The sequence below is a fragment of the Macrotis lagotis genome, chromosome 5, assembly GCF_037893015.1.
Source record: "Macrotis lagotis isolate mMagLag1 chromosome 5, bilby.v1.9.chrom.fasta, whole genome shotgun sequence".
In the NCBI taxonomy this organism is placed as follows: Eukaryota; Metazoa; Chordata; class Mammalia; order Peramelemorphia; family Peramelidae; genus Macrotis; species Macrotis lagotis.
In genome coordinates, this window is record NC_133662.1 from 8653756 (window position 1) to 8679391 (window position 25636).

The 25636-nt window shown below is 40.1% G+C and overlaps 1 protein-coding gene across 1 annotated transcript; it reads left to right on the top strand.

Annotated features, from left to right (window-relative positions):
• The first annotated feature begins 1600 nt into the window (after nt 1–1600).
• ABHD16A (abhydrolase domain containing 16A, phospholipase) lies at nt 1601–23666 on the top strand. The gene is made up of 20 exons (XM_074236709.1): nt 1601–1776; nt 2868–2924; nt 3932–3998; nt 4209–4295; nt 5591–5676; nt 15021–15094; nt 15362–15484; nt 16133–16247; nt 16325–16426; nt 19279–19342; nt 19987–20036; nt 20788–20911; nt 21622–21726; nt 22215–22278; nt 22388–22444; nt 22556–22618; nt 22700–22776; nt 22862–22960; nt 23123–23169; nt 23334–23666. Exons 1-20 carry the CDS (start codon nt 1645–1647, stop codon nt 23415–23417), a joined length of 1677 nt encoding a protein of 558 aa, XP_074092810.1. The 5' UTR covers nt 1601–1644; the 3' UTR covers nt 23418–23666.
• Nucleotides 23667–25636: the final 1970 nt, after the last annotated feature.

Consider the following 25636-nt stretch of genomic DNA (forward strand, 5'->3'; position numbering starts at 1 on the left):
ATTTTCTTCTATTTTTTCTATTTTTTGATTTTGTTTAACAAGATCTTGCTGTCTCATGGAGTCATTAATTTCGGCAGACTCCATTTTTTTTTTTTTAGGGAGGAGTTTTCTTCATTTACCTTTTGCAACTCCTTTTCCAAATGGTCAATTTTACTTTTGAAAGAGCTTTCCATTTGATAAGTTGAGGGTTTTTTTTTAAGATTTTTTTTTGCAAGGCAAACGGGGTTAAGTGGCTTGCCCAAGGCCACATAGCTAAGTCATTATTAAGTATCTGAGACTGGATTTGAACCTAGGTACTCCTGACTCCAGGACCGGTGCTTTATCCACTGTGCCACCTAGCCACCTCTCAATTGAGGTTTTGAGAGAATTATTTTCTTTTTCCATTTGCCCAATTGAGGATCTGAGAGAATTATTCTCATTTTGCATTTGTCCACTTGATGATCTGATTTATTCTCATTTTGTATTTATCCAATTGTATTTTTCAATGATTTGTTACTTGTTGCAAGGTGTTAATTGTCTCTCCCAAATTTTCCAATTGATTTTTAAACTCCTTCCTTATTTCTTCAAGGAAATATTTCTGTGCTGGAGCCCAGATCATATTCTCCTCAGAGGTTGTAGGTCTCTCTGAGTGAGGGCCTTTTCCTTCTAAAATTTTTCTATGGATCTACCTTTCTGCTGACTTTCTTCATTTTGCTAAGACCTTGAGTTGGGGAGGGGCTGGTTCACAGGGGGTTGGTGTTGGGATCCCTAGAGGCTTTACTCAGTTTTCTCTGGCTGGCCAGTAGGAGGTGCTGGTTGCTTTCTCTGGAGTGTCTGTGACCTTGATTGAGGCCTACTAAAAGTCTTGGTACCTTCATTAATTGGGAACTTCTTGCCTTTCTCTGAGTAGCTGGGGGTTTTAAAAAAGGTTTCCTATCCAAACCTAACTTATCTGTGGCTGAAATTATTCCTTCATCCATCTTTTTTTTTTTAAGGTTTTTGCAAGGCAATGGGGTCAAGCAGCTTGCCCAAGGCCACACAGCTAGGTAATTAAGTGTCTGGGGTGGAATTTGAACTCAGGTCCTCCTGACTCCAGGGCAGGTCCACCTAGCGGCTCCCCTTCATCTATCTTTTACAAATTTTTCTGCCTTTTCTCACACCCAGCCCCCACTGCTTCGTGGTTCTTTTTCTAATTTACATTTTTTTTCACCCTTATTAGTTTCGAACTGTTTCACATACTCTCTGTATCCCCGGGAGGCACAGAACAACTGCTATGGACTTCAGCTGAGCTTTGAAGGAAATCAGTGGGTTGCAGAAGAGGTGAGTTTTGAAGAGAGTAAGTAAAGCTGTGGCTAATGTAACCTTGGCATCCCTCCCGGGACGCAGCAAGCAGCTCTGCCGGCCTCGAGCCCTGTTTGACCGGTGACCGCAACAGGAAAATGCTCCGCACACTTTCCGACGGAACGCGACCAGCTCTGAACCCAGGCGCTGCCTGTTGGAAGCCGCCTCCGGACCTGACGCTGAACTTGGCCCAGCGCCGCGGCGCCTTTAAGGACGCGCGACGGTGCGCGGTGACGTCACGGGCACGCCCCCTCCCAGAGGCCGGAGGGAAGGCGGGGCGGCGGGGGGGGGGCGGTTCGGAAAGCCGCGGCTGGAGCCGGGGCCATGGCGAAGCTGCTGAGCTGCGTCCTAGGCCCCCGGCTCTACCGGGTCTACCGGGAGAGGGATTCGGGAAGGCCCCAGGCTAGCGCCGCCGGTGCCCCGGCTGCCATCACCAGCTCCCCGGCTGGCTCCTGGGTGAGTCCCCCCCCCCGCTGGAGTCCTGGTACAGCCCACGCCCGTTGCTGCTGTAGCCCCCCGGGAGCGCCCATCGTTGCCCCGGGGGGCCGCGTCCAGCAGCCTGGCCCCGCACCAGCGTTGCGTACTCGGGCCGCCCGGCCACTGACGAGCTGGTGAGAGCAGACTGTGGGCCTTCCTCGCCATCCACTCGTTGCCCTCCCGTTTCTCACGGATCCCATCGCGCCCCACTCGCAAAACCCCTGCTTGACCCCAGGGGCTGCCAGGAAAACTGGAAGGGTGTGTTCTAGAAATGACAAGTGGGATGGGGGCACAGGGGGTGGCTGCCGTAAAATCCGGCTTGTCTCGGCTCGAGCTGTGGCTTTGTCTTCTTCCGTCGTCGTGGATGTATTCCATTTACTTGAATCTTTCCTTCTCCAAATAACTTCCCCTCGATTTATCGCTGCCGCCATCACCGCCCCCCCCCCCGCAGTGATGGTTCTGCCCGATGGGTCCTCCCTCGGGCCCGCTCTGCCCTGCCCGATGGGTCCTCCCTCGGGCCCGCTCTGCCCTGCCCGATGGGTCCTCCCTCGGGCCCGCTCTGCCCTGCGCCGCTGCCCCCTCCCCCGCCTCGCTGCCCCAAAGGGCTCTTCTATTTTCAGAAGTGGAGGAGGTTTTATTAGCTACTGCCAAATTATGTCCACCGTCACAGGTTCCCCCATCATTTTCCTCATCTCATTGATATTTCCAGGGTTTCCCAGTTGATTCTTCCCTAAAAGACCCCTGGCATCTTCTGTCTTCTTGACCCTTTAGTTTGCAGGCCTGTCTCCCCTCCCCCACCTTGGTGTCATCCATTCCCTAGAAGGATGTTGTGAAAGGGGACAAAAGTCATTTCTTGCTTCCGTCTGTAGTCTTAATTCCTTGGGTTTTCCTTTGAACGAGGATTGAGGAGACTGAGGAGGGGAGCCTGGGGGGTGAGGAGACTCAGATCTGCCTCCGTGTCCAAAAGGGAGTGGAGCTAGAAGACTAGGATGGTCAAACGGGAGGGGCTGGGGGCGATTGGGGTGGGGAAAGGCAGCAAGAAAGGGTCCCTGACTGAACTGTTTTTGCAGGAGTCCTATTATCAGCCTAGGGCCCTGGAGAAACATGCTGACAGCATCCTGGCTTTGGTGAGTTCATCCTCGGCACTCTTACTTCCTTAATCCTACTTGATTTCTTTTAGGTTGGTTTTTTGTTTTTTTTTTTTTGCAAGGCAATGGGGTGAAGTGTGGCCCAAAGCCACACAGCTAGGTCATTATTAAATGTCTGAGACCAGATTTGAACCCAGGTACTCCTGACTCCAGGGCAGGTGCTTTATCCACTGTGCCACCCAGCCACCCCTATCCTAGTCGATTTTTATGGTTTACCTTTCCAATCAAGAAGACTAATGAGGTTCTAAGCAGAGTGCTGAGCCTCAGCTGAGGAGTTCTTCCTACCCTTCTGGTATGCCATACCTTCCTCTGGGACAATTATGGCTATGAAGAAAACATGTTTACTCTCAGTTGGGATCTTCCCCTGATATTAAATGCAACACTCTCCATAGACATATCTCCTTAAGCAACCAAGTTTCCTTCAGTGACAACTCTTCTCTCCACTGAGTTTCCCATGTCAGCATTTATACTGTAATTTGAAGACCAGAGTGTACCGAGCATCAGTGATGAAGACATCCAAACAAATTGTATTAAAAAAAGAAACTCTGCCTTTTAAGTTTGAGCAGATCATATTCTTGAAACTGACTGAATTAAGAAAATGCATTTTCCCCTAGTTCACTAATCTAATTCTACCCTTTTTCTCCCATGTATATCGTTATATCGTTCCTTTCCTCCTCCTCTTTGACTTCCCTGTATAGTAGTTTGCACAGTATCTCCTAGCCTTCTTATCATTTTTAATCAGTCTAGGAAGACTGCTTAGGAAGAGTGTATTTTGGCAGAATGGAACATACTTTCTAATATATAAAGTTCACTTCTCAGTTTCTTCTTCATCTTCCCAATGTGACTGCTTCATTCTACTTTTCTGAGTAGTATGGAATATCTCCCTTTCTCCAGATTGGTTAGAATCTATCTTGGAAATGGGGAAGCAACAAAAATAAAGCATAAGAAGAAAGCTGATTATCCATTTATCCATTTTTCTATTGTAGGCCTCAGTACTCTGGTCCATCTCCTATTATTCCTCCCCCTTGGCTTTCTTCTACTTGTACAGGAAAGGTCAGTAGTGGGGTTAAATGGTTGGGTGGGGTTTGGGGTAAAATGGAGGTAGATTAAAGGGAGAAATTTATCTCAGGAGAAGGGTCCCTTTTCTGTTAGTATTTATAGCCTAGTGCTCCCTAGGATGGCCAGCAAATGCCCCAAATTAACCACAGGATAGAGGGGAGAAGCAATCAGTGAACTTGAACTCAGCTCTTTTTCTCTTCTCAGGTTACTTGTGCATGTCCAAGGTAGTGCCATTCTCTCACTATGCTGGGACATTGCTACTGCTTCTAGCAGGTGTGGCTTGCCTTCGAGGTGAGTGATCCAAAAGCAGCATATTCAATATGTATATATTAATCATCTCCTGTGATAGGCTTGTGAGGGTAGGGAGATGCAGAAGAGCACAAGGTAAGATCCTTCCCTGTGGAATTTAGAGTTTTGTTGGGGAGATAAAACACAGATGTATGAAAAGATAATAGTAAAAGGTGACTTGTGATAAATGTGAGATGAATGGTATAGATGATGAATGTATTGTTTAGAGATTATAGCTAAAGATCCCCAGAAAAGGTAGAATTTGACTTAGGTCTTGAAGGGTGGGAAGAATCTAGATAAGGGGAAAGGAGAGAGAAGGAATTTCAAGGAAATTCCTTGAAAAAATATGAGCTGAGCATGGAGGTAGGCTAGCAAATAATAAATTTAGGAGACAGTGAGAACATGTTTAATTAAAGTGTTTTTAGGGAAATGATGTGAAATAAGGCCTGGAAAGATAGGTTGGAATCAGATTAGAATCTGAAAGCCCAGATTGAATTCGTTCAATAGACCAAATAATAATGAAAGTGATACTTTATTAAGATTAATGTGGTAGATTGGAAAAAGAGATAAGATTAGTTAGGAGATTATTGTAAAGATCCTGGGATGAGATAAACTTTTTTTTGGCAAGGCAATGGGGTTAAGTAACTTGCTCTTGGTCATACCTATATAAGTGTTGGAGACTGGATTTGACTCAGATGCTCCTGACTCCAGGACTGGTGCTCTATCCACTGTACCACCTAGCTGCCCCAGGATGAGATAATTTAAATTTAATTGAAGATTTGGAAAAGAAGAGAGTAGAAAGGAAGAGATGGGTGAAAGTAAGAGATTTCAAGTGGAGGATGGATAAGATGTGGAGTGTGTATGTATGTGAGAGAGAGCTAAAGAAGCATCAAAGATTTTCTGATAATGATTTGGATAGTAGCAATCTCATGAACAGAAATAAAGGAAATCCATTTTTTAGTAGTCAAGTTGAGGAAGAAATTTGACAGTGAAAGGAAGAAGAAAACTAATATTAGGAGTAGGGCCACATGAATCATTAAGATGGGGAGACCAGAGCCTGCTAAAGGTGGAGAGGCTGAAATTGAAGAAGCCAGTAAATAGGAAATATTTAAGGGCTCATGATCTCTGAAGAACTGGAAGGTTCTAACCTCTTATTTTTCTATGAACCAAGATTTTTATACTGAAATTCTTGATTTCTATGCAATATTGTTGGCTTTGGCTTTCTCTCTTTATAACTTTATCTCCCATTCCTAAAATCCAAAATCTAAACAGATTTTTTTGGTCATTCTCTCATTTAGGCATTGGCCGTTGGACCAACCCTAACTACATACAGTTCATCACCATTTTGGAAGAGACTCATAGGAATAACTCTCCAGAGAATAAGGTATGGTATGGTCCTAGTATGATATGGATACATAAGAGTAGAAGAGAAGAAAATTAGAGCTTGAATAAACTTTAGAGATAATGTAATTCATTTTATAGATTAGGGAATTTATTAGATCCAGGGATTATATTCTGACCTGGATCATCTTACCCTCTGGGGCATTTTGCAACCTTATTCCTACCTTACAAGGTTATTGATGGTGACTCTCTTAGTCATTCTCTCAGCTATTCTATATCAGAACTCCAAGATCTGTGCAGCCACTTTTCCCAAGTAACCAGGGATTACAGACTTGCATTACCACACCTAGAGAATTATTTACTCTAAAAAAACCTCCAACATTTTAATTACCTTCTTAAATTTTGAGTGCCAAATTATTTCCCTAGTCTTGCTCCCTCCTTCTCTCTCATTTCTTCCCACACCCACTGAGAAAGCAAACCATATCTTATATTTCCATATCAGCCATATTTCTTTTTTTCAAAAGTAAGAAAAATAAGAAATTAAGAAACTAATACTGCAATTTGCTCTTAAGAGTTCATTAAGTTGTCTCTCTCTGGAGGTAGATAGCAATTTTTTCATCATTTGTCCACTGGAATTGTGTTGGATCATTTTATTGATCAGTGTAGCCAACATTACAATATTATTGTTACTGTGCGTAATGATCTCCCAGTTCTCACTTTTAATCAGTTCTTCTAAGGCTTACTAGGTTTTTCTGAAATCATCCTGATTATTTCTTATAGCACAATTCCATTATAATCATATACCACTTGGTCAGCCGTTTACCAATTGACAGGCATCCCCTCCTCAATTTGCAGGGGTTTTGAGGGGGGGGTTGTGGGTTTTTTTTTTTTAAGTTTCTTTTCTTTTACAAGGCAGTGGGGTTAAGTGGCTTGCCTAAGGCCATACAGCTAGGTAATTATCAAGTGTCTGAGGCCGGATTTGAACTTAGATACTCCTGATTCCAGGACCGGTGTTCTATCTACTGTGCCACCTAGCCACCCCCCAATTTACAGTTCTTAGTCATACAAGTAGAGTTGCCACAAACTTTTTGTAAATAAAGGTCATTTTCTTTTTTCTTTTCTCTCTTGTGATGGTATTGCTTTTTCAAGGGGGATGCTCAATTTTATAGCCTACTGGGCATAGTTCTAAATTGTTGTCCAGGAACACTTTACAGCTCCACATTTCATTGGTATACTTATTTTTAGTATTTATCATTTCTGATAGAATTAAGATATATCCATTGTATTTCTTTTAATTTACATTTCCCTAATCAACAGTGATTTTAAGCATTTTTTTCCTTTGACTAGATAGCTTTTAGAAGAAAAAAATCTTTGATTTTTTTCTTCTGAAAGCTGTCTGTTTATATTCTTTAACATTCATCAATTGAAAGAGGCTCTTATTTTTATAAATTTGACTTAGTTCTATACTCAGTATTTATTAGAGAAATGACGCTTTTATCAGAGAAACTTACTGTAAATACTTTTGATATTCATTGCCTGTGGTATCTTTTAGTATAATGTAGTTTCGCTGATTATCTCTTTTAATTAAGTCTGTTTTGCTTTTGCTTTTTCTGAGTCCCTGATTTTTTTTTATTTCAGCTGAAACATAATAGATTCTTCTCCAGCCCTTTATTTTAAAGATTTTATTGGAGTTTTACAATTTTTCTCCCAATCTTACCTCCCTCCCACCATTCCCCCACAGAAAGCAATCTGTCAGTCTTTATTTTGTTTCCATGTTGTACATTGATCCAAATTGAGTGTGTTGAGAGAGAAATCATATTGTAGGGTTCCAGCCCTTTATTTTAACTCTGTGTGTGTCTTTCTGTTCAAATGTGTCTCTTATTGTTGGATGCTAGCTTTAATCTGCTTTAATTTTATGGTTGAATTCATCTCATTCACATTCACAGTTATAATTACTAACTGTATTTCCTTCCATATGATTAACTTCTGTTTCTTCTTTTTATCCTGTCTCTCCTCAAAAGTCTATTCTTCTTCTAACCACTGCCTCTCTCTTTTTTTTGAAAGGCAATGGGTTTAAGTGACTTGCCCAAGGTCACACAGCTAGGTAATTATTAAGTGTCTGAGGTAACCACTGCCTCTCTTAATCCTCTTTCCCTTTTTTATCCCCCTTACTCCTCTTATCCCCATCCCTTTTTATTTCTCTATTGTGTAAGTTATATTTTTATACACAATAGAGTGTGTGTGTGTATGCTATATATATATATATATATATATATATATAGTGTCTTCCCTCTTTGAACCAATTCATTTGTGAGGTTCAAGCATTTCTTGCCACTCCCACCTTCCATTGTAAAAGCTCTTTCTTGCATGCTTCTTTTATGTGAAAAAATTTTATCCATCCCACCTTTCCTTTTTCCATTCTCCTAGTGCATCTTTTTCTCCTCCCTTCATTTTTTTTTGAAGGTCATTCCAACATTATCAGCTGCTACCCATGTATTCTATGTTTGTAAATTCCTTTTAATTGTCCTAATAATTATTTAGTTCTGTGGAGTTACATGCATTACCTTCCCATATAGGAATATAAACAGGAATGTAAACAGTTTAACTTATTGAGTCTCTTATGATCATTCTTTCATGTTTAACTTTTATGGGCCTTCTTTTTGGTTATCTAATTTTTTGTTTCTATTTTCTATCTCTGATATTTGTATCAGAAATACTTGAAGGTTCTGTATTAAATATTTTTTTCCTTGGAAGGATTGTACTACGTTTTTCTGGGTAGGTTATTCTTGGTTGCAATCCTAGCAACTTTGCCTTCCAGAATTTCATATTCTAATTCTTTTACTTTAACTTGTTTTATGTTGTCTTACTTGTGGCTCCTTGATTTTTGAATTGTTTCCTTCTGACTGCTTGAAACATTTTAACCTGGGAGTTCTGGAATTTGGCTATACTATTCTGTTTTTGAGTTTTCATTTTAGGAACTTTTTTAGGAGGTGATGGGTAGATTCTTTCAATTTCTGTTTTATTCTCTGCATCTAAGATAATAGCAGTTTTCCTTGATTGTTTCTGGAAATATGATATTTAAGTTCTTTTTTTTATCATAGCTTACTGCTTGTTCAGTAATTCTTAAATCATCTCTCTTGGATCTATTTTCCAGGTCAGCTTTTTTTTGAAGCGATATTTCACATTTCTTTTCATTTTATGTTATTGTTTCTTTATGTCTCATGGAGTCATTGGTTTTCACTTGATCAATTATGATTTTCTTCAGTGAGCTTTTGTACCTCCTTGTCCTATTTTGCTTTTTAAAGAGCTATTCATTGTAATTTTGTGCTTCTTTTACCATTTGACAATTGTTTTTGTTGTTTTTTCTATAGTACCAAATCTTTTTTTATAATAACTTTTAAAAATTAAAGGTCTTTGGTCTTTAAACACCACAACACTTTCTTTGAATACAGATGGTATTCTCCATCACAGATACCCTAAAATTGTCCCTGATCATTGCACTGATGAAATGAGCAAGTCCATTAAGATTGATCATCATCCCCATGTTGCTCTTATGGTGTACATTGTTCTTCTGCTTCTGCTCATCTCACTCAGCATCAGTTCATGCAAATCTTTCCAGGCTCTTCTGAATTCCCATCCCTTCTGGTTTCTAATAGAACAATAGTATTCCATGATGTACATATACCACAATTTGTTCAGCCATTCCCCAACTGATGAACATTCACTCGATTTCCAATTCTTTTCCACCACAAAACAGAGCTGCTATGAATATTTTTGTACAAGTGATGTTTTTACTCTTTTTCATGATCTCTTCAGGGTATAGACTCAGTAGTGTTATTTCTGGATCAAAGGGTATGCACATTTTTTATTGCCCTTTGGGTGTTTCTAATTACATGCAAAAGTTTTTTAATCTTCATTGTTTTGCTAACTTTAGAGTTCCATCCACATTTTTCTACCATCCTCCCTTCCCACCCTCTCCCCATGGCAACAATCTGATTTAGATTGTACATTTAAAATTGCATTTAACATTTTTATATTAGTTAAGCTGTGAAAGAAGAACTGGAACTAAGACATGAGAAAGAAAGAAAAAATATTGAAAGAAGTTTTAAAATGTGAACATAGTATACTTTCCTTGGTATTCAGAATACATATCTTTTTCTCTGGATGTGGATGGCATTTTCCTTAACAGGTCTCTCCGGATCCTTCTTGATCACTGAAGTACTGAGAGGAGTTTCGTTATCATAGTTATCTTTCATTGTTGCTGTTAGGGTGTATGATGTTCTGGTTCTGCTTACTTCAATCAGCATCAGTTCATGTAAGTCCATGCTTTTAAGAAGTCAGGCTATTCATGATTTCTTATAGTACAATAATCCTCCATCACTTTCATATACCATAGCTTGTTCAGCCATTTCCCACTTGTTGGGCATCCCCTCAATTTCAAATTCTTCACCACTACTATAAATATTTTTGTACATATGGGTTCTTTTCCCTTTTTTATGAACTCTTTGGAATATAAACCTAGTTGTGGTATTCCTGAATCAAAGGTTATGCACAGTTCTTTGGCCTTTTGGGCATCATTCTAAATTGCTTTCCAGAATTTGTTGGATCAATTCACAATTCCTCCAACTGTGTATTAGCGTCCCAGTTTTCCCCACATCTTCTCCAACATTTTTCATTTTCCATTTTTGTCATTTTAGCCAATCTGATAAGTATGAGCTGGTACCTCAGAGTTGCTTTAATTTAAATTTATCTGATCAATAATGATTGAGAGGGACAGCTAGGTGGTGCAGTGGATAGAGCAGTGGCCCTGGAGTCAGGAGTACCAGAGTTTAAATCTGGCTTCAGATCCTTAATAATTACCTAGCTGTGTGTGGCCATGGGCAAGCCACTTAACTCCATTGCCTTGCAAAAACCTAAAAAAAAAAGTGATTGGAAAATTTTTTGACATGACTCTAGACAATATTAATTTCATCATCTGAAAACTGCCTGTTCATATCCTTTGACAATTTCTCAATTGGAGAATAACTTGTATTAAAATTAGACTCAGTGCTCTATATGTTTTAGAAATGAGTCCTCTATCAGAAATGTTAGCTGTAAAAATTGTTTCCTAGCTTTCTCATCTTGTTACATTGATTTTATTTGTGCAAAAATTTTTAAATTTAATGTAGTAAAAATATCCATTTTGCTATTTGTTTTGCTCTGTCCCAGTTGTTTTCTTAGGTATTCTTTTCACCATTTTTTATGTTCCTCTTTTAGCAAGCTATTAACTCTCTTTTCATAATTTTCTTATATCCCTCTCATTTCTTTTCCCAATTTTTTCTACTATTAGCTCTTTCTTTAACCCTTCCCAGGCATTCTTGTTGGTTTGAAGTTCAGTTAGCACTTTTCATTGAGGCTTTGTAGCCATTTTAACTTTATTGTCTTCTGAGTTTATCTTGGTCTTCTTTGCCATCATAGTAACTCTTTATGGTCAAATTTTTTTTGTTGTTTGCTCATGTTTCCAGCCTATATCTTGACTTCGAACTTTAGGTTATAATTGGTTTTTGCTTACCTGGGGGTGAGGAAGTGCTATCCCAAACTTTAGGGTTTTTGTACTGCTACTTTTAGAGTTAGTTCTGGGGTCTACAAGTCTTTGGTGCTTCTTGGGTTATGTTATGTGGGGAGAGATGCGATCTCTACTCTCTTGGTCTTTAACCAGGAAGGGCCTCTGGTCCTCTGCAAGCCACAAGTGCAAGTGCTCTCTTTACTTTGGAACTGAAACCAGTGTCCTACTCTCTTAGGACTGATCCTCAGTACTCCTTTCTGCTCTGGAACTGTGACCCAGAATTGTATTTGAGCTACAGAGTTATCAGTCAGTGCCAGCTGTATCTAGTAGTAACAAAGAATCCATTGTAATCTCTTTCTGACCATTTGTCTGCTCCCTTTATCATCTCCAGACTGAGAGTTCCAAAGCTGCTGTGATTGCTCAAGTGTGTATGGGCTCTGGACAGGTCTTGCAGACTTCTCTTGATCGCTTAAGTTTTTTTAGGCTGGAAAAATGTCTCGACTACACTTTTGTTGACTCTGCTGATCCAAAATTTGATTTGAGGTGGGGTTTTTTTAAGTTGTTTGGAGGGAAATGTTGGGGGGGGTTCAGCTGGCCATAATCTGCCATCTTGGCTCTGCCAAACTCATTTGCTATTTTTTTTTAAATAAAAGAAAGATTTTATTTATTTTGAATTTTACAATTTTTCCCCTAATCTTGCTTCCCTCCCCCCACCCCACCACAGATGGCATTCTTTTAGTCTTTACATTGTTTCCATGGTATACACAATGTTCTAAGTTGAATGTAATGAGAGAGAAATAATATCCTTAAGGAAGAAAAATAAAATATAAGAAATAGCAAAATTACATAATAAGATAACTTTTAAAAAAAATTAAAGGGGCAACTAGGTGGCACAGTGGATAGAGCACCGACCCTGGAGTCCGGAGTACCTGAGTGCAAATCCAGCCTCAGACACTTAGTAATTACCTAACTGTGTGGCCTTGGGCAAGCCACTTAACCCCAATGCCTTGCAAAAAAAAAAAAAATTAAAGGTAATAGTCTTTGGTCTTTGTTCAAAATCCACAATTCTTCCTCTGGATACAGATGGTGTTCTTCATCACAGATAGCCCAAAATTGTGCCTGGTTGTTGCACTATGGAATGAGCAAGTCCATTAAGGATGATCATCACCCCCCATGTTGCTGTTAGGGTGTACAATGTTCTTCTGGTTCTGCTTATCTCACTCAGCATCAGTTCATGCAACAGACTCATTTACTCTTTTTTTTTTTAGGTTTTTTTTGCAAGGCAAACGGGGTTAAGTGGCTTGCCCAAGGCCACACAGCTAGGTAATTATTAAGTGTCTGAGACCGGATTTCAACTCAAGTACTCCGGACTCCAGGGCCGGTGCTTTATCCACTACAACACCTAGCCGCCCCTCACTTACTCTTGAGAACTTCTTCCTTTTCACCACATCTGATGAAACATTCCTCCAGGAAAATCTTCCCCTCATCAAGTTAATAGTGGGATGTTCCATAGAAGAGAATTTTATTTCTCTTTTTTTATATTCTTTTTTTTGGAAAGATTTTATTTATTTTGAATTTTACAATTTTCCCCCTAATCTTGCTTCCCTCCCCTGCCACAGAAGGCAGTCTGTTAGTCTTTACATTGTTTCCTTGCTATACAAACTGCTAGTCTAAGGAAAAGGGTGAAAAACTAGAATAATTTTGTGAACCAATACATTTCAATTTAGGCTCATCCCAAGTCCCTGACCTGTCATTATCATGAACCTTTCCATTCTTCCTCCCATCACGAACATCTCTCTGCAAGAAGCATTTATAGAACATATGACACAGCACTGGTATTTACTCATAGGCTACCTTAAACTATTTTCTGTTTCAAACACGAGTCTTGACCCTCCAACTAGCAGTAGTTAAATCCCTGAATACATTTGCTCCTAGCACATTCTACCTTTTACTGGAATGAAAATCCAACTATTACTGCCATATTTACTCTCTTCTAGCAAATTAATCTCTTGAAAATGCTACTGTTTTTGTTCTTATGCTGCACAGCCATCACACATACTGATGGTTCAGTGTCTCTTTTCTGACTTCTTAAACCACTAGGATTCTCAAGTCTTTTGTAAGCTGTAGGACTTCATTGCCATTCTTAGAAAATGGAAAGTGCCCTTGCTATTTCTCCCAACCACATACATTAGAATAGTTCTCAGTCAATTGATAATAAGCATTTATTTGCTTGCAAGGCACTATGCCAGGTTCTATGGACATGCTACAAAGACAAAAATGGTAGAGTTCCTGCCTTGATGGAGCTTATTTCTATTGTGAAATAAGATGCAAATAAACTATGAGATATTCAAAATAAATAAAAGATAAATTTTGGGGGTGGGAGGGGAAAAGATACTACGGGATAATAGATATGGGAAGATATCATGTAGAAGCTGTCACTTAAGCAGTTTAGAAAGAAATAATTAATTTTCAGAGGTGGAGATTTAGATGTGACTCATTCCAAGCATGGGGAAAACAGAGACAGCCAGTGCAAAAACGCAGATGGGAGAGAGTAGATTGTATAAGGAGCATCCAGAAAAACAATTTGTCTAGACCTTAGAAAGTGGGAAAGAGCATATAATCAAATTGGAAAGGAAGATTTAAAATTTCAACAGAAGAGCTTCTATCTAATTTCAGCACAACAGGGAACTATTTCAGTTTATTATTTAGTAGAGGTGACCCACATGTACAAAAATATTTGTGGCAGCTCTTTTTATAGTGGCAAAGAATTGGAAATTGAGGAGATGCTTATCAGTTGGGGAATGACTGAACAAGCTATGAGATATGAATGTTATGGAATACTGTTGGTTAAAAATCATGAATAGCCTTACTTCAGAAAAGCATGGATGAACTGATGTTGAATAAAGTGAGCAGAACCAGGAACATTACACTCACTAACAGCAACATTGTAAGATGATTAACTATCATCAATGAAACTCATCTCAGCAGTTCAGTGATCTTCAATGAGAAGCCTGTTAAGAAAAAGCCATAGGGGGTGGCTAGGTGGCGTAGTGAATAAAACACCGGCCCTGGAGTCAGGAGTACCTGGGTTCAAATCCGGTCTCAGACACTTAATAATTACCTAGCTGTGTGTGGCCGTGGACAAGCCACTTAACCCCGTTTGCCTTGCAAAAACCTAAAAAAAAAAAGCCATATATCCAGAGGGGGAAATAAAAAAACCTATGAATTTTGAATGCAGAGCAAAGCATACTATGTTCACTTTTTAAAAACTTCTTTTAGGGGTGGCTAGGTGGCGCAGTGGATAGAGCACTGGCCCTAGAGTCAGGGGTACCTGAGTTCAAATCCAGCCTCAGACACTTAATAATTACCTAGCTGTGTGGCTTTGGGCAAGCCACTTAACCCCATTGCCTTGCAAAATCCCTAAAAAAAACCTTCTTTTGTTTTTTTCTTTCTTCCTTCCTTCCCCCCTTCTAGTTCTTTAATTACTTAACTAAGGTATAAATATGTTAAACTCGATTTAATTTGTACAACCTATATCAGATTCTTTGCTGCCATGCAGAGAGGTGAGAAGGAAGGGTGGTACTAAAATGTGGAACTCAAAAGCTTGCAAAAGGTGATTGCTGAAAAGTATCTTTAAATGTAATTGGAAAATAAATAAGAAAAAATTATTTAATTGAGAGAGTAGTATTATATAGTCAGACAAGGATGGTGGACAAGGGAGTGGATTTAGTTTTAGACATAATAAATTTGATATACCTACTTGATATCCAATTTAGAGGATATTAATGTTGCAAATAACTTATTTTCTTCCCTTTTTCTTTCCCTTCCCCTGAAAACAATAGAAACTACTGTCTGCTTACAATTTTGACTTTAAGAGCTGGCCTGTTGACTTCCACTGGGAAGAACCCAGTAGCCGGTGAGTGTCCTGCTCTCCTTTCCCTTGTTTTATTCATGCCTACCCTATCTATTAGGAATTCAACCACTTTCCCCTTTTGCATCTCTGATGTCCATCAGCCTACCCCCAATTCCCACCTTCCAATCCCTATTCTTCTCTTCCCCTTACCTTTTAGCCACTTCTTAGCATATCCCCTTCTCGGAACTATTTCTATTAGGGACTCGGGCATCTTAGCCTTTTGGTAACAACCCTGTTTGATATCTTCCCTGCCATGTCTTTTGCCTTTAGAAAGGATTCCCAGCATGGTCTCTCCCACAGAGGTGTATTTCTGCTTCGAAATGAACCACTACATCGGGGGACAGCTGATAATTTTCTTAACCGGGTTAAGAAGCTTCCCTGTCAGATTGCCAGGTGGAAGATTGAGGGGTGGGATTCTCTGGGGAGAAGGAAACCTGGGATCATAAAATTTAGAGCTCTGTCTCAGTTCCACCATTTTATGTGTATGGGGTAGACTGCTGAGAGTTAATACTCCCTAGTTTTCAGATAGGCCTTTGTTAGTGGGAGGAAGTGTTGCAGTTGTGATAAGACTGATTTTAGGGAAGATAGGTAGTCTGAGACTATATGATTGTTTGGTGATTGTGTTGAAAAATCCAGTCATTGATGAAAAGGGTGGGACTTAAGGTTTTTGAAGCTAGATGCTTTTTGGTGATCAATTAGATTTTCCATTTGAGGGCAGCTAGGTGGTGCAGTGGATAGAGCACCAGCCCTGGAGTCATGAGTACCTGAGTTCAAATCCGGCCTCAGACACTTCATAATTACTTAGCTGTTGGTCTTGGGCAAGCCACTTAACCCCATTGCCTTGCAAAAAAACAAAAACAAAACAAAACTAGATTTTCTATTTGGTAGAGTGGAAAGAATGCCGACAGGGTATGCCAGATAATAGACTGAGCTATTTCACATTGTACAAATGATTAAGAGTTTATTGTATTCAGAAACAGGGATTCTGAATTCTTACTATAGAATTAAATCCATATGAGCACCCTCCATATTTTCTCATAGTTTTTTGGTGGCACATACCCTGGGGCGTCGGATGCTTTACCCTGGTTCTGTGTATCTGCTCCAGAAGGCCCTCATGCCCATGCTGCTGCAGGGTCAGGCTCGACTGGTAGAAGAGGTGAGAATCCTCTCCCTGCACATTTAATTCTCTAGCCTCATTGTCTTATCTCACTGGCATCCCTCTTTTTCTCTCAGTTTAATGGTCGACGAGCCAAACTGGTGGCCTGTGATGGTAATGAGATTGATACTATGTTCATTGACCGAAGAGGCACATCAGAACCTCAGGGACAGAAGCTGGTAAGTTGAAGTTTGGGAAATGGATTTTTCCCTTTCCTCTTTCAAAATTCTACCAAAGACTCTTTGATATAGAAAAACCGATATATGAATAGAATGACTTTAGAGATTTATTTATTTAGCATTGTGTGAATGAGAATCAGTAGATTGGGTTCTGCTCTTGATTTAGAATTTACTATGTGATGTTAGACAAGTACCTTAAATACTTCTAGTCCTGAGTTTCCTTATTTGCAAAATGGTCTGGTGGAGCTTAATGTTTTCTAAGGTCGCTTCCAACTCTAAACATATGACTCCATAATTTTAGAATTATGTTGTAGTGGGGCATTCATTATCTGTATTCTAGGAATTACTTATTGAACAAATACATACTGGGAACCAACTCAGTAATAATTGCTGGTTCCTTAGGAGGTGGCATAGAAAATATAGATAATCAGGGGTGGCTAGGTGGTGCAGTGGATAGAGCACTGGCCTTGGAGTCAGGAGTACCTGAGTTCAAATCTGGCCTCAGACACTTAATAATTACCTAGCTGTGTGACTTTGGGCAAGCCACTTAACCCCATTTGCCTTGCAAAAAAAAAGAAAAAGAAAATATAGATAATCTCTGGCCTTTCCAAATACAGAGTACACACAAAATAAAACAACTAGAGAACAAAAACATAAATTTGTTCATTTGTTTTTTAGACTGGATCTCTATCTTGCTCAGAGCTAGTGCTGCAGCATGAGTCCAATCCCACTGCTGATTAGCAAGATAGCTTTATCCTGCTTTGTTTTTGACCTGCACTGGTTTTTAGGTAACTTGGTGGTTCCTCTGATCCCCTACCCCTACCTTAATGATGTCACATTGACAATTTAGATAGCAGGGCAGCTAGGTGGCACAGTGGATAAAGCACGGGCTTTGGAGTCAGGACTACCTGGGTTCAAATCTGGTTTCAGACACTTAATAATGACCTAGCTGTGTGGCCTTGGGCAAGCCACTTAACCCCATTGCCTAGCAAAAACCTAAAAAAAATAAATAAAGACAATTTAGATAGCACAGTGGATAGAGAATTGGACCTGGAGTCAGGAAGACCTGATTTCACATCATCTTCAGATACCTTTTAGTTGTGTGAGCCTTGCAAGTTACCTTTAACATCTGTTTGCCTCTTCTGTAAATTAAAGGATAATAAAATAGCCCCTCTTTTGGGATAATAAAATAGTTCCTCTTTGGGGGGTTGTTATGTGGATCAAATAAGGTAATAATTGTAAAGTACTTTGCAAACCTTGAAGAACTGTATAAATGCTAGCTGCTTTTAATATTATCACTATCAATTTTAATTATTTACTTAGTACAGCACCTAGGGGCAATAGCCTATAGTAGCTTAGAACTTCCTAGGTTAGAACATTCACCAGCCTCAACCTCCCAAATATCAGGGATTACCAGTTTGTATCACTTTCCTTAGTCCAAATGCATAAATATTTTGTAGACTATCATAAATGGAAAGGATTTGTATCCCATTTAGTTACAAGAGAGGAAGCATGCCCAGAAGTCAAGTTACTTGCTGGAGGTCATGTGCAGCTTGTAGATTTTGAATCAGGACTGGTTACCTTTCTTCCAGCTTTATTTTCTTGCCACAATCCTCCACTTGCCAAGTTGTTTTACTGCATAATTCAAAAAACATACTTCATGGTAAAGAAATATTTAAAAAACCATTAGTCTGCTTCATGCAAGAATTGGTCCGGGACTGTTTAAAGGAAGAGTTGAGTCTCTTGGGAAAGTCCTGGGAAAGAATGATCCCCTTTGGTGAAATAGTCAACAGAAGTAAAAGCATATGGGGCCTTGTATGTAAAAAGAACTTGGAAAAAGAAAAGCTATTTTTAGTGCTGATGGTTTAATGATTAAGTTGTAGCCAATTAAAAAAAGATTCTTGCTAGTGGCTAAAGGGACATGTGAATCTACTTTGCATCTCATTTTTGTATACTTTTTGTGTTTATTTTTCTTTTTTAAAGGAGAACTCTTTTTTTTTTTTGTCTGGCCATCGGTGGATTTTATTAACATTTCTTTTTTCTTTTATTTAATATTTATTTATTCTTATTTTGTACAAATAATGTTTTTTATACATTAATAAAATACATTTTATACATTAATAAAATACATTTTATACATTAATAAAATATTCTTGTTTAAGAGTAAACAAAATACCCCTCACCCACTTGAGTGATAAAGTAAAGGGGAGAGAAAAAAATTAAAATTAAAATAAAAAAAATAATAGTAATAATTGTAGGTATGGCCAGGTGGTGCAGTGGATGGAGCACCAGCCCTGGAGCCAGGAGCACTCAAGCCCAAATCCAGCCCTGTACACCGAACAATCACCCAGCTGTGTGACATGGAAGCCACCCCAGCCCCACTGCCCTGCAAAAACCAAAAAAAAGAAAAAAAAAGGACCCAAAATAAAATAAAATAGTAATAATAGAAGGGGCAGCTGGGTGGCGGACAGAGCACTGGCCCTTGAGCCAGGACCACCTGTGTCCAAATCCGGCCTCAGACACCCAAAGATCACCCCACTATGCAGCCCCAGGCAGGCCACCCAGCCCCATTTGCCCTGCACTCCCCCAAAATAATAATTATAACAATAATAATAATAAATGTGCTTCAGTCTGTGTTCCAACACCACCAACTCTGTTGCGGGTGGATCACATTCTTTATGATAAGTCCATCACAAAACTAACTTCCAAAGGAGAACTCTTGTATGGTCACCTTTTTTCCCTCCAAAGAATCCAATCCAATTATTTTAGTTGATTCTTAGATATGCCCCTCTTCTGCTTGAGTATAGTTGTGGAGATGTTTCCCTTTGTCAAGATTCTTTCCTCCCCCTTAGGTGATCTGCTGTGAAGGAAATGCTGGGTTCTATGAAGTTGGTTGCCTCTCCACTCCTCTGGAAGGTGAGACCTCTGAACTATCCATTCGTCAACTGTATTTCTTTTTGTCCTTTAGTCTAGTCCAGTCTTCTTCTTTCTCAGTTCATATGGCAGACATCTTCCTTTGCATACTTTCCTTTTTGTAACCTGAGACTTTGCTCTCTTGAATCCCCTTGGTAAGATTCCTTGTCCCCCATCTGACCCTTTCCCTTAAGTGTTCCCTTTTGGTATAATTTATCACTCCTCTGATAATACATTCCTTGGTATAAATGTACTCCTAACTGTCCATTCTTGATATTCCCCTTAACACAGTGCCCCTCTGATAGGTAAGTGATCCTGAAGAACTCTGAGGTGGGAAGAAATATTAAGTAGTTTATTTTATTTGTCCCTAGCTCCCCTCTTTCCCTCTCTTCCCCCTTCCCATCCCTTGATATAATCTACCTTACCTAGTGCTACAATATGTTGGAAGTATCCATCTCCAAATTTGGGAGTGTTTAGAGCTTTATGATAAGTTTTTGCTATACTTTCCTTTTCTCCCTTTCCTTCTCCCAAGAAGGTGTTCCATTCCTTTGTGATTTTCAGCATATGAAATCTTAGGATTCTGACATCACTGAGTTCAGATCACTATCCTCCCTCTCCATCCCTTTTCCCCCAACCCTGTATTACAGCTGGATATTCAGTCCTGGGTTGGAATCATCCTGGCTTTGCTGGCAGCACGGTGAGAGCCTCTCTTTGGTCCTCTGCCTCTCTATTCTGAAGCTGGGGGGGGGGTAATTTCCATTCTCCCCTGGGATGGGGTGGTTGTGAACTTCTGTGCTATTTTGCCTTGCCCTGAATTTGCCCTTTGGGTAATCTTCCCCATCTCACAAAGCAGGTTGTGAACTTCTGTTGTACTATCTCATCTTGCTCTGGACTTGCCCTTTAAGATAATCTCACTTAATTGGGTTTTTCTCCAGAAGTCCTACTGTTGGGAGGTGGGGACTGTGGAAATGCATATTTGGGGCTTTTTTCCTACTTTTACATATACTTGTTCTTTGTGTATCCCAAACATTTTGGGCAGATCTGTTCTTCATAAGGTGATAGGGAAAGAATATCATTAATTAATCAACAAGTAGTTAATAAGGCTTTTCTACCACCTTTTTTCTCTGTATCTGTGATCTGACCCACCTCCTGAGGAGATATTGCCTTTGGTTTGAGCCTGAGGAAGGATCTATCTTTGGTTAGAAGTATATACTCTTCTTCTTGGGGTGGCTAGGTGGCATAGTGGATAAAGCACTGGCCTTGGAGTCAGGAGTACCTGGGTTCAAATCCAGTCTCAGACACTTAATAATTACCTAGCTGTGTGGCCTTGGGCAAGCCACTTAACCCCATTTGCCTTGCCAAAAACCTAAAAAAACCCCTAAAAAAAAAAAAGAAGTATATAGCCTTTGAAGCTACAGCAATATTTAACCTTAACCCTGCTCCTGCAGGGAGTCCCATTTCCTCAGAATGAAGCCAATGCCATGGATGTGGTGATTCAGTTTGCTGTCCATCGCCTCAACTTCCAGCCACAGGACATCGTGCTCTATGCCTGGTCCATTGGGGGTTTTACTGGTACATATAGCTTCTGCCATTATGCATTGTAGCCTTTGCTACTTTCTGTCCCTATCTAAGGTGGCTTCCCTGAGCTTTCTCACTTTCCTTCTTACCTCCTCAACAAATGTCTCCTCATGGAAAATAGGACATTAGGGTAGAAAGGACAATGAAGATCATTTTTCTAGTCCCAATTTAATTTCTAGTCCCACTCAGGAGCAGGGGAAATTACTTGTTTACGATTACACAGCTAGGGAAGGGAGAGTGGGGGTGATTAGGAAACTATACAAGAAAGACTTTCTCCAGCTGTATTATGGTTTGCGAAGAGAGATACACAGGGTTGGATGAGTGACCTATGAGGCTAGAAGGTTGGGTTATATCCTCACTTCCATACTTTTAACCATTTTAATTTATCCCATCATTTTGTGACTGTTCACGCTATTACTGAGGTAGGGAAGAAACCCTTGAAGAAGAATAGGACCTAGGAACAAGGAAGCCCTTATGTTTTTATACATTTAACTTTAATAATGAAGATAATCCTAATGAAATGATTCATTTCCTCTTCACTTTTTTTCTAAAATAATGTCTTGAGTAATTAAAATTAGGGGACTGAAGTAGAGAGAGTGACCAAGAGTTTAAAATTAAGTGAGTAGCATGGAGTATGGGATTGAAGGGGTGGGCTTTTGGAGGAGTGAACCTATTCTGATTGTATCTCTTATTCCCTCACTTAGCCACGTGGGCTGCCATGTCCTACCCAGATATCAGTGCCCTGGTACTGGATGCTTCTTTTGATGACCTGGTACCTTTGGCCCTAAAGGTCATGCCTGACAGCTGGAGTGAGTGGGGACCCATGGAGAGGGATGGGAGAGAACAGAGGGAGAAAATCTCTCATAAGAGGGTCTGAGAAACAGCTGACATAGAGGACAGTGCAATATCTTAGAATTCTATGATTTTTATCCTCACATATGGGTCCACTTCTGATTTCTCAACAAGACAAACTGCCAAACTGAACAAGAATGGCTTGATCATAGACAGTATTGTTTAAGAGTTTCTTAGGCCTTTCACCAGAAAATTATCTATTGGCTGGTTTTTTGGGGTTTTTTGGCTACAGCAAACTAATGAAGATTATGTTTCATAGCATGAGAAAGTTGGGATCTGGTTTGGTAGAGAGAGTTCCCACACTGATGAAATTATGAATTTCTGAAGTATGATGGAAATGTCCATATCCCTTTCTTATATGGGCACAAGACTGTGCTATCATAGAGGAGTAGTTCGAGATATTCTTATGGCTTTTAATGACTTCCTTCCTCTTCCTCTATCCCAGGGACCCTTGTGACTCGAACAGTGAGACAGCACTTGAATCTGAATAATGCTGAGCAGTTATGCAGGTAAAGAAGCCCAAGCAGGACCTTAGGGCTAATTGGAGTAAAAGGAGGTAGAGGAAATTGTTTTTATTTTGGATTCTAATTCCATAGGATGGTGTTCTTGTTTCTCCAGATACCAAGGGCCAGTGCTACTGATCCGAAGAACCAAGGATGAGATCATCACCACCACGTGAGTCATGAAATCAGTCTATGTCCCCTATGTTCCCCTTTTTCCCAGTCCTGTATCTCAAGGAGTCCTGGAATTTTACTCCTCTTAGGTCTTTCTTCTTCTTATACCCAGGGTCCCTGATGATATTATGTCCAACCGTGGAAATAACCTTCTGCTGAAACTTCTTCAGCACCGGTGAGAGGTGGGGAAAGCTTTTAAAATAAGAGTGGAAAAGGGAGGGAGAAAGGTCCTTGATCCCAACCCTGTCTCTCTTAGGTACCCCAAGATAATGGGGGAAGAGAGTCTTCGAGCAGTGAGGCAGTGGTTAGAGGCTTCCTCCCAGTTAGAGGAAGGTGAGAAGACATGGGAGGAGGACTGAAGGTGGCTCCTGGTGAAGTTAATGACTTTGACTGTCTTCCCTATCAACCCTTTCCCTAGCCTCTGTGTATAGCCGCTGGGAAGTGGATGAGGATTGGTGTGTGTCTGTTCTCCGATCCTACCAGACAGAGCACGAGGGTGACTTCCCCTGGAGTGTTGGTAATTTAGGGACTTAAGAGATGTTCATATGAATTCCTGATGGGAGTACAATTTGAGAGATAAGGAAGGGGGAGAAACTTTGGAGAAAATGCTTGATTTTGGGGGTAGAGGGGAGTTGGAAAGGGGGATTTACCGTATTTGATTAGTTCCCTTTTTTTACAGGTGATGATATTAGTGCAGATGAGCAGAGGCAACTAGCCTTGTTTTTGGTGAGTTTTGTTTGATTTTCCTCTTTTTGGGTCTAGATATCAAAGGTGATCAAAATATTACCAAGGGGAGCACCCAAGAGAAGATCCTTGGGGACAGTTTTTCAAATGCTTCTACTCTTTGCCCTTTGTCTTATGTATATTCTTCCTATCTGGCTCTCTTTCAGGCTCGGAAACACTTACACAACTTTGAGGCCACCCATTGTACCCCTTTCCCTCCCCATGAGTTCCAGATGCCCTGGAAGCTCTAGAAGAGCCTGCAGTGGGGGTGACTCCTTTTTGAAGGAACGGGTATAATGAGTGGGGCATCTTTTCCTCTGTGATACTTAATGTTCACATTGTTGTTCATTATTTTGGTGGAATAGAGGGATGGTCCATCTTCCTTTTTTTCCCATCCCCCTTCCATAGCACGACTCCAGCCTCCCCCATTTCTCTCATTCTCCTTCCCATCCCTTTCAATGATCACAGATTATTCATAATAATAAAAGGTATTTTTTCTATCTTGGTTGACTGATTTTGTGACAGAGAAAGTTGGGATCTTAAGTTCAGAAAGCCCAGGTGTCCAAGGAGATTGGGCCTTGGGGATGACACCAAATGAACATTCTCTGTTCAATCATCATTATTTCTTTTGTCCTCTCAAGCTTACAGTCTTGAGAATGGCCAAGGGACAGTAGGGGTGATTAGGAAACTAGGCAAGAAAGACATTCTCCCAGCTATGGGCTTAGAATTGTATTATGATTTGGGAAGAGAGATAGACTTACTTCTTGACCAACATCCAGTTCATCACTATCAGTTCCTCCCTTCTTCGGTTCCCCCTGCCCTCATTACCTTTTGCCTAAAATATTGTACTTTTCTCCCACCTTCCCTATCTCAGGTCTCTTCCTACTTCATAACATGTCCAGATTGCTGATCAAATTTATATTTCTTGGAATAGTCCCAACATTGACTTATCCCTCCCAGGTTGAACATTTCTCCTCTAGCTGTAAAACACCCCTTCCCTTCTATTTTGTTCCATTTTTTCTCAGGAAGTCTTACCTGATTAGCAGTAGATTTTCTTGGCTTCTTTTTAGCCATCTCTTAGTTTGGATAGTGTTATATACTTAAATGTATTTTCTAGCTGTTTGCTTTATGTCTGATCTCTAGGAAGATTTCGATGTGGGGACTCTGCTCATAATGGAAGTTCCCCAAGCTTGAATTGATTTCCTTCATTTTAGTTTTCTGTGACTGTGTAGTTTATCTCCTTGCTATCTCCCATCCTAGTGTCTAGGATAAGACTGTAACCAGGGTTTGATTGTTAATGCTTAGATTAGTGATGGGCTAAATGCCTAAGTACCAAAGGGAAGCTGGAATTAAATAAAATGAATTAACTTTCTTTAAACCAAATTCACCTTAGCAAACATCAAGAACATTGAGAAATTTTGTGAAGCAAACAAAGTTCAGAATAGTGGTTATGAGGGGGTGGAACAAGACTACTTGATATTTTTTGAATTCCACCCTTCTGAACCCCAACTGAACTTTTAACTTTGGTATATTCTGATAAGGAAAATCCAGGAAGCAGCTCCTCCTTGAAAATAAATGAAATGATAGGGACCTGAACCCCCCATATAAGTCCCTGCTCATCTTTTTCCTGGAATCCCCATTGCCCTTGGCCTAGCCCCTTAATAGGAGACAGATCTCCGGTTTCTCAGCCTCAAAAATTCATTTTTCTTGAATTAAAACTAAGTTTATTCAATTTGTGGCTGCTGCCCCTTTAGGAATACAAGATCTTAATCCCTTTTGTTTCTGTAGGCCACTCTTACCTATATAATAGTGTGTGAAGAGGTTTGGAGAAAGACAAAAGTTACTACTAGAATGGAGACCCCTCTCTAATGAGGGAAAAGTTGAAATTTGGAGGGAATGATGTCAAAACACCTGGAACCAGGGCAGCTAGGTGGTACAGTGGATAAAGTACCAGTCCTGGAGTCAGGAGTACCTGGGTTCAAATCCGGTCTCAGACACTTAATAATTACCTAGCTGTGTGGCTTTGGGCAAACCACTTAACCCCATTGCCTTGCAAAAAAAAACAAACCTAATGATTGTCTCCTTTCCTTTGAGTGAAATACTCTCCTTCCATCTATAAGGACAAGCTGTGTTTGTCTACAAACTCCTCCTGGGTGGTACTGGGCTTCCTCTTCTCTTCACCCTCACTTCCTACTGTATATATATAGTAGACTCCTGAAGGAAGCTCTTGAAAGAACTTACCCAATGATGCTACTGAATACATCTATTGGAGCTCTAAGCTCTACTATACTTGCCTGTGGGGTAAGTAATGATCCAGGTTTCTAAGGAGAAAGAAAAAAGAGAGGAATGAGAAAGGAAACAATATCAGATGCAATGGGATGTATAAGGTGAAGAGAATAGGGGAAAAGGAAACTAGTTTGAAGGGAGGGAGATAAAAGAGTATTGTTTTTTTTTAATTTATTTTTATTCT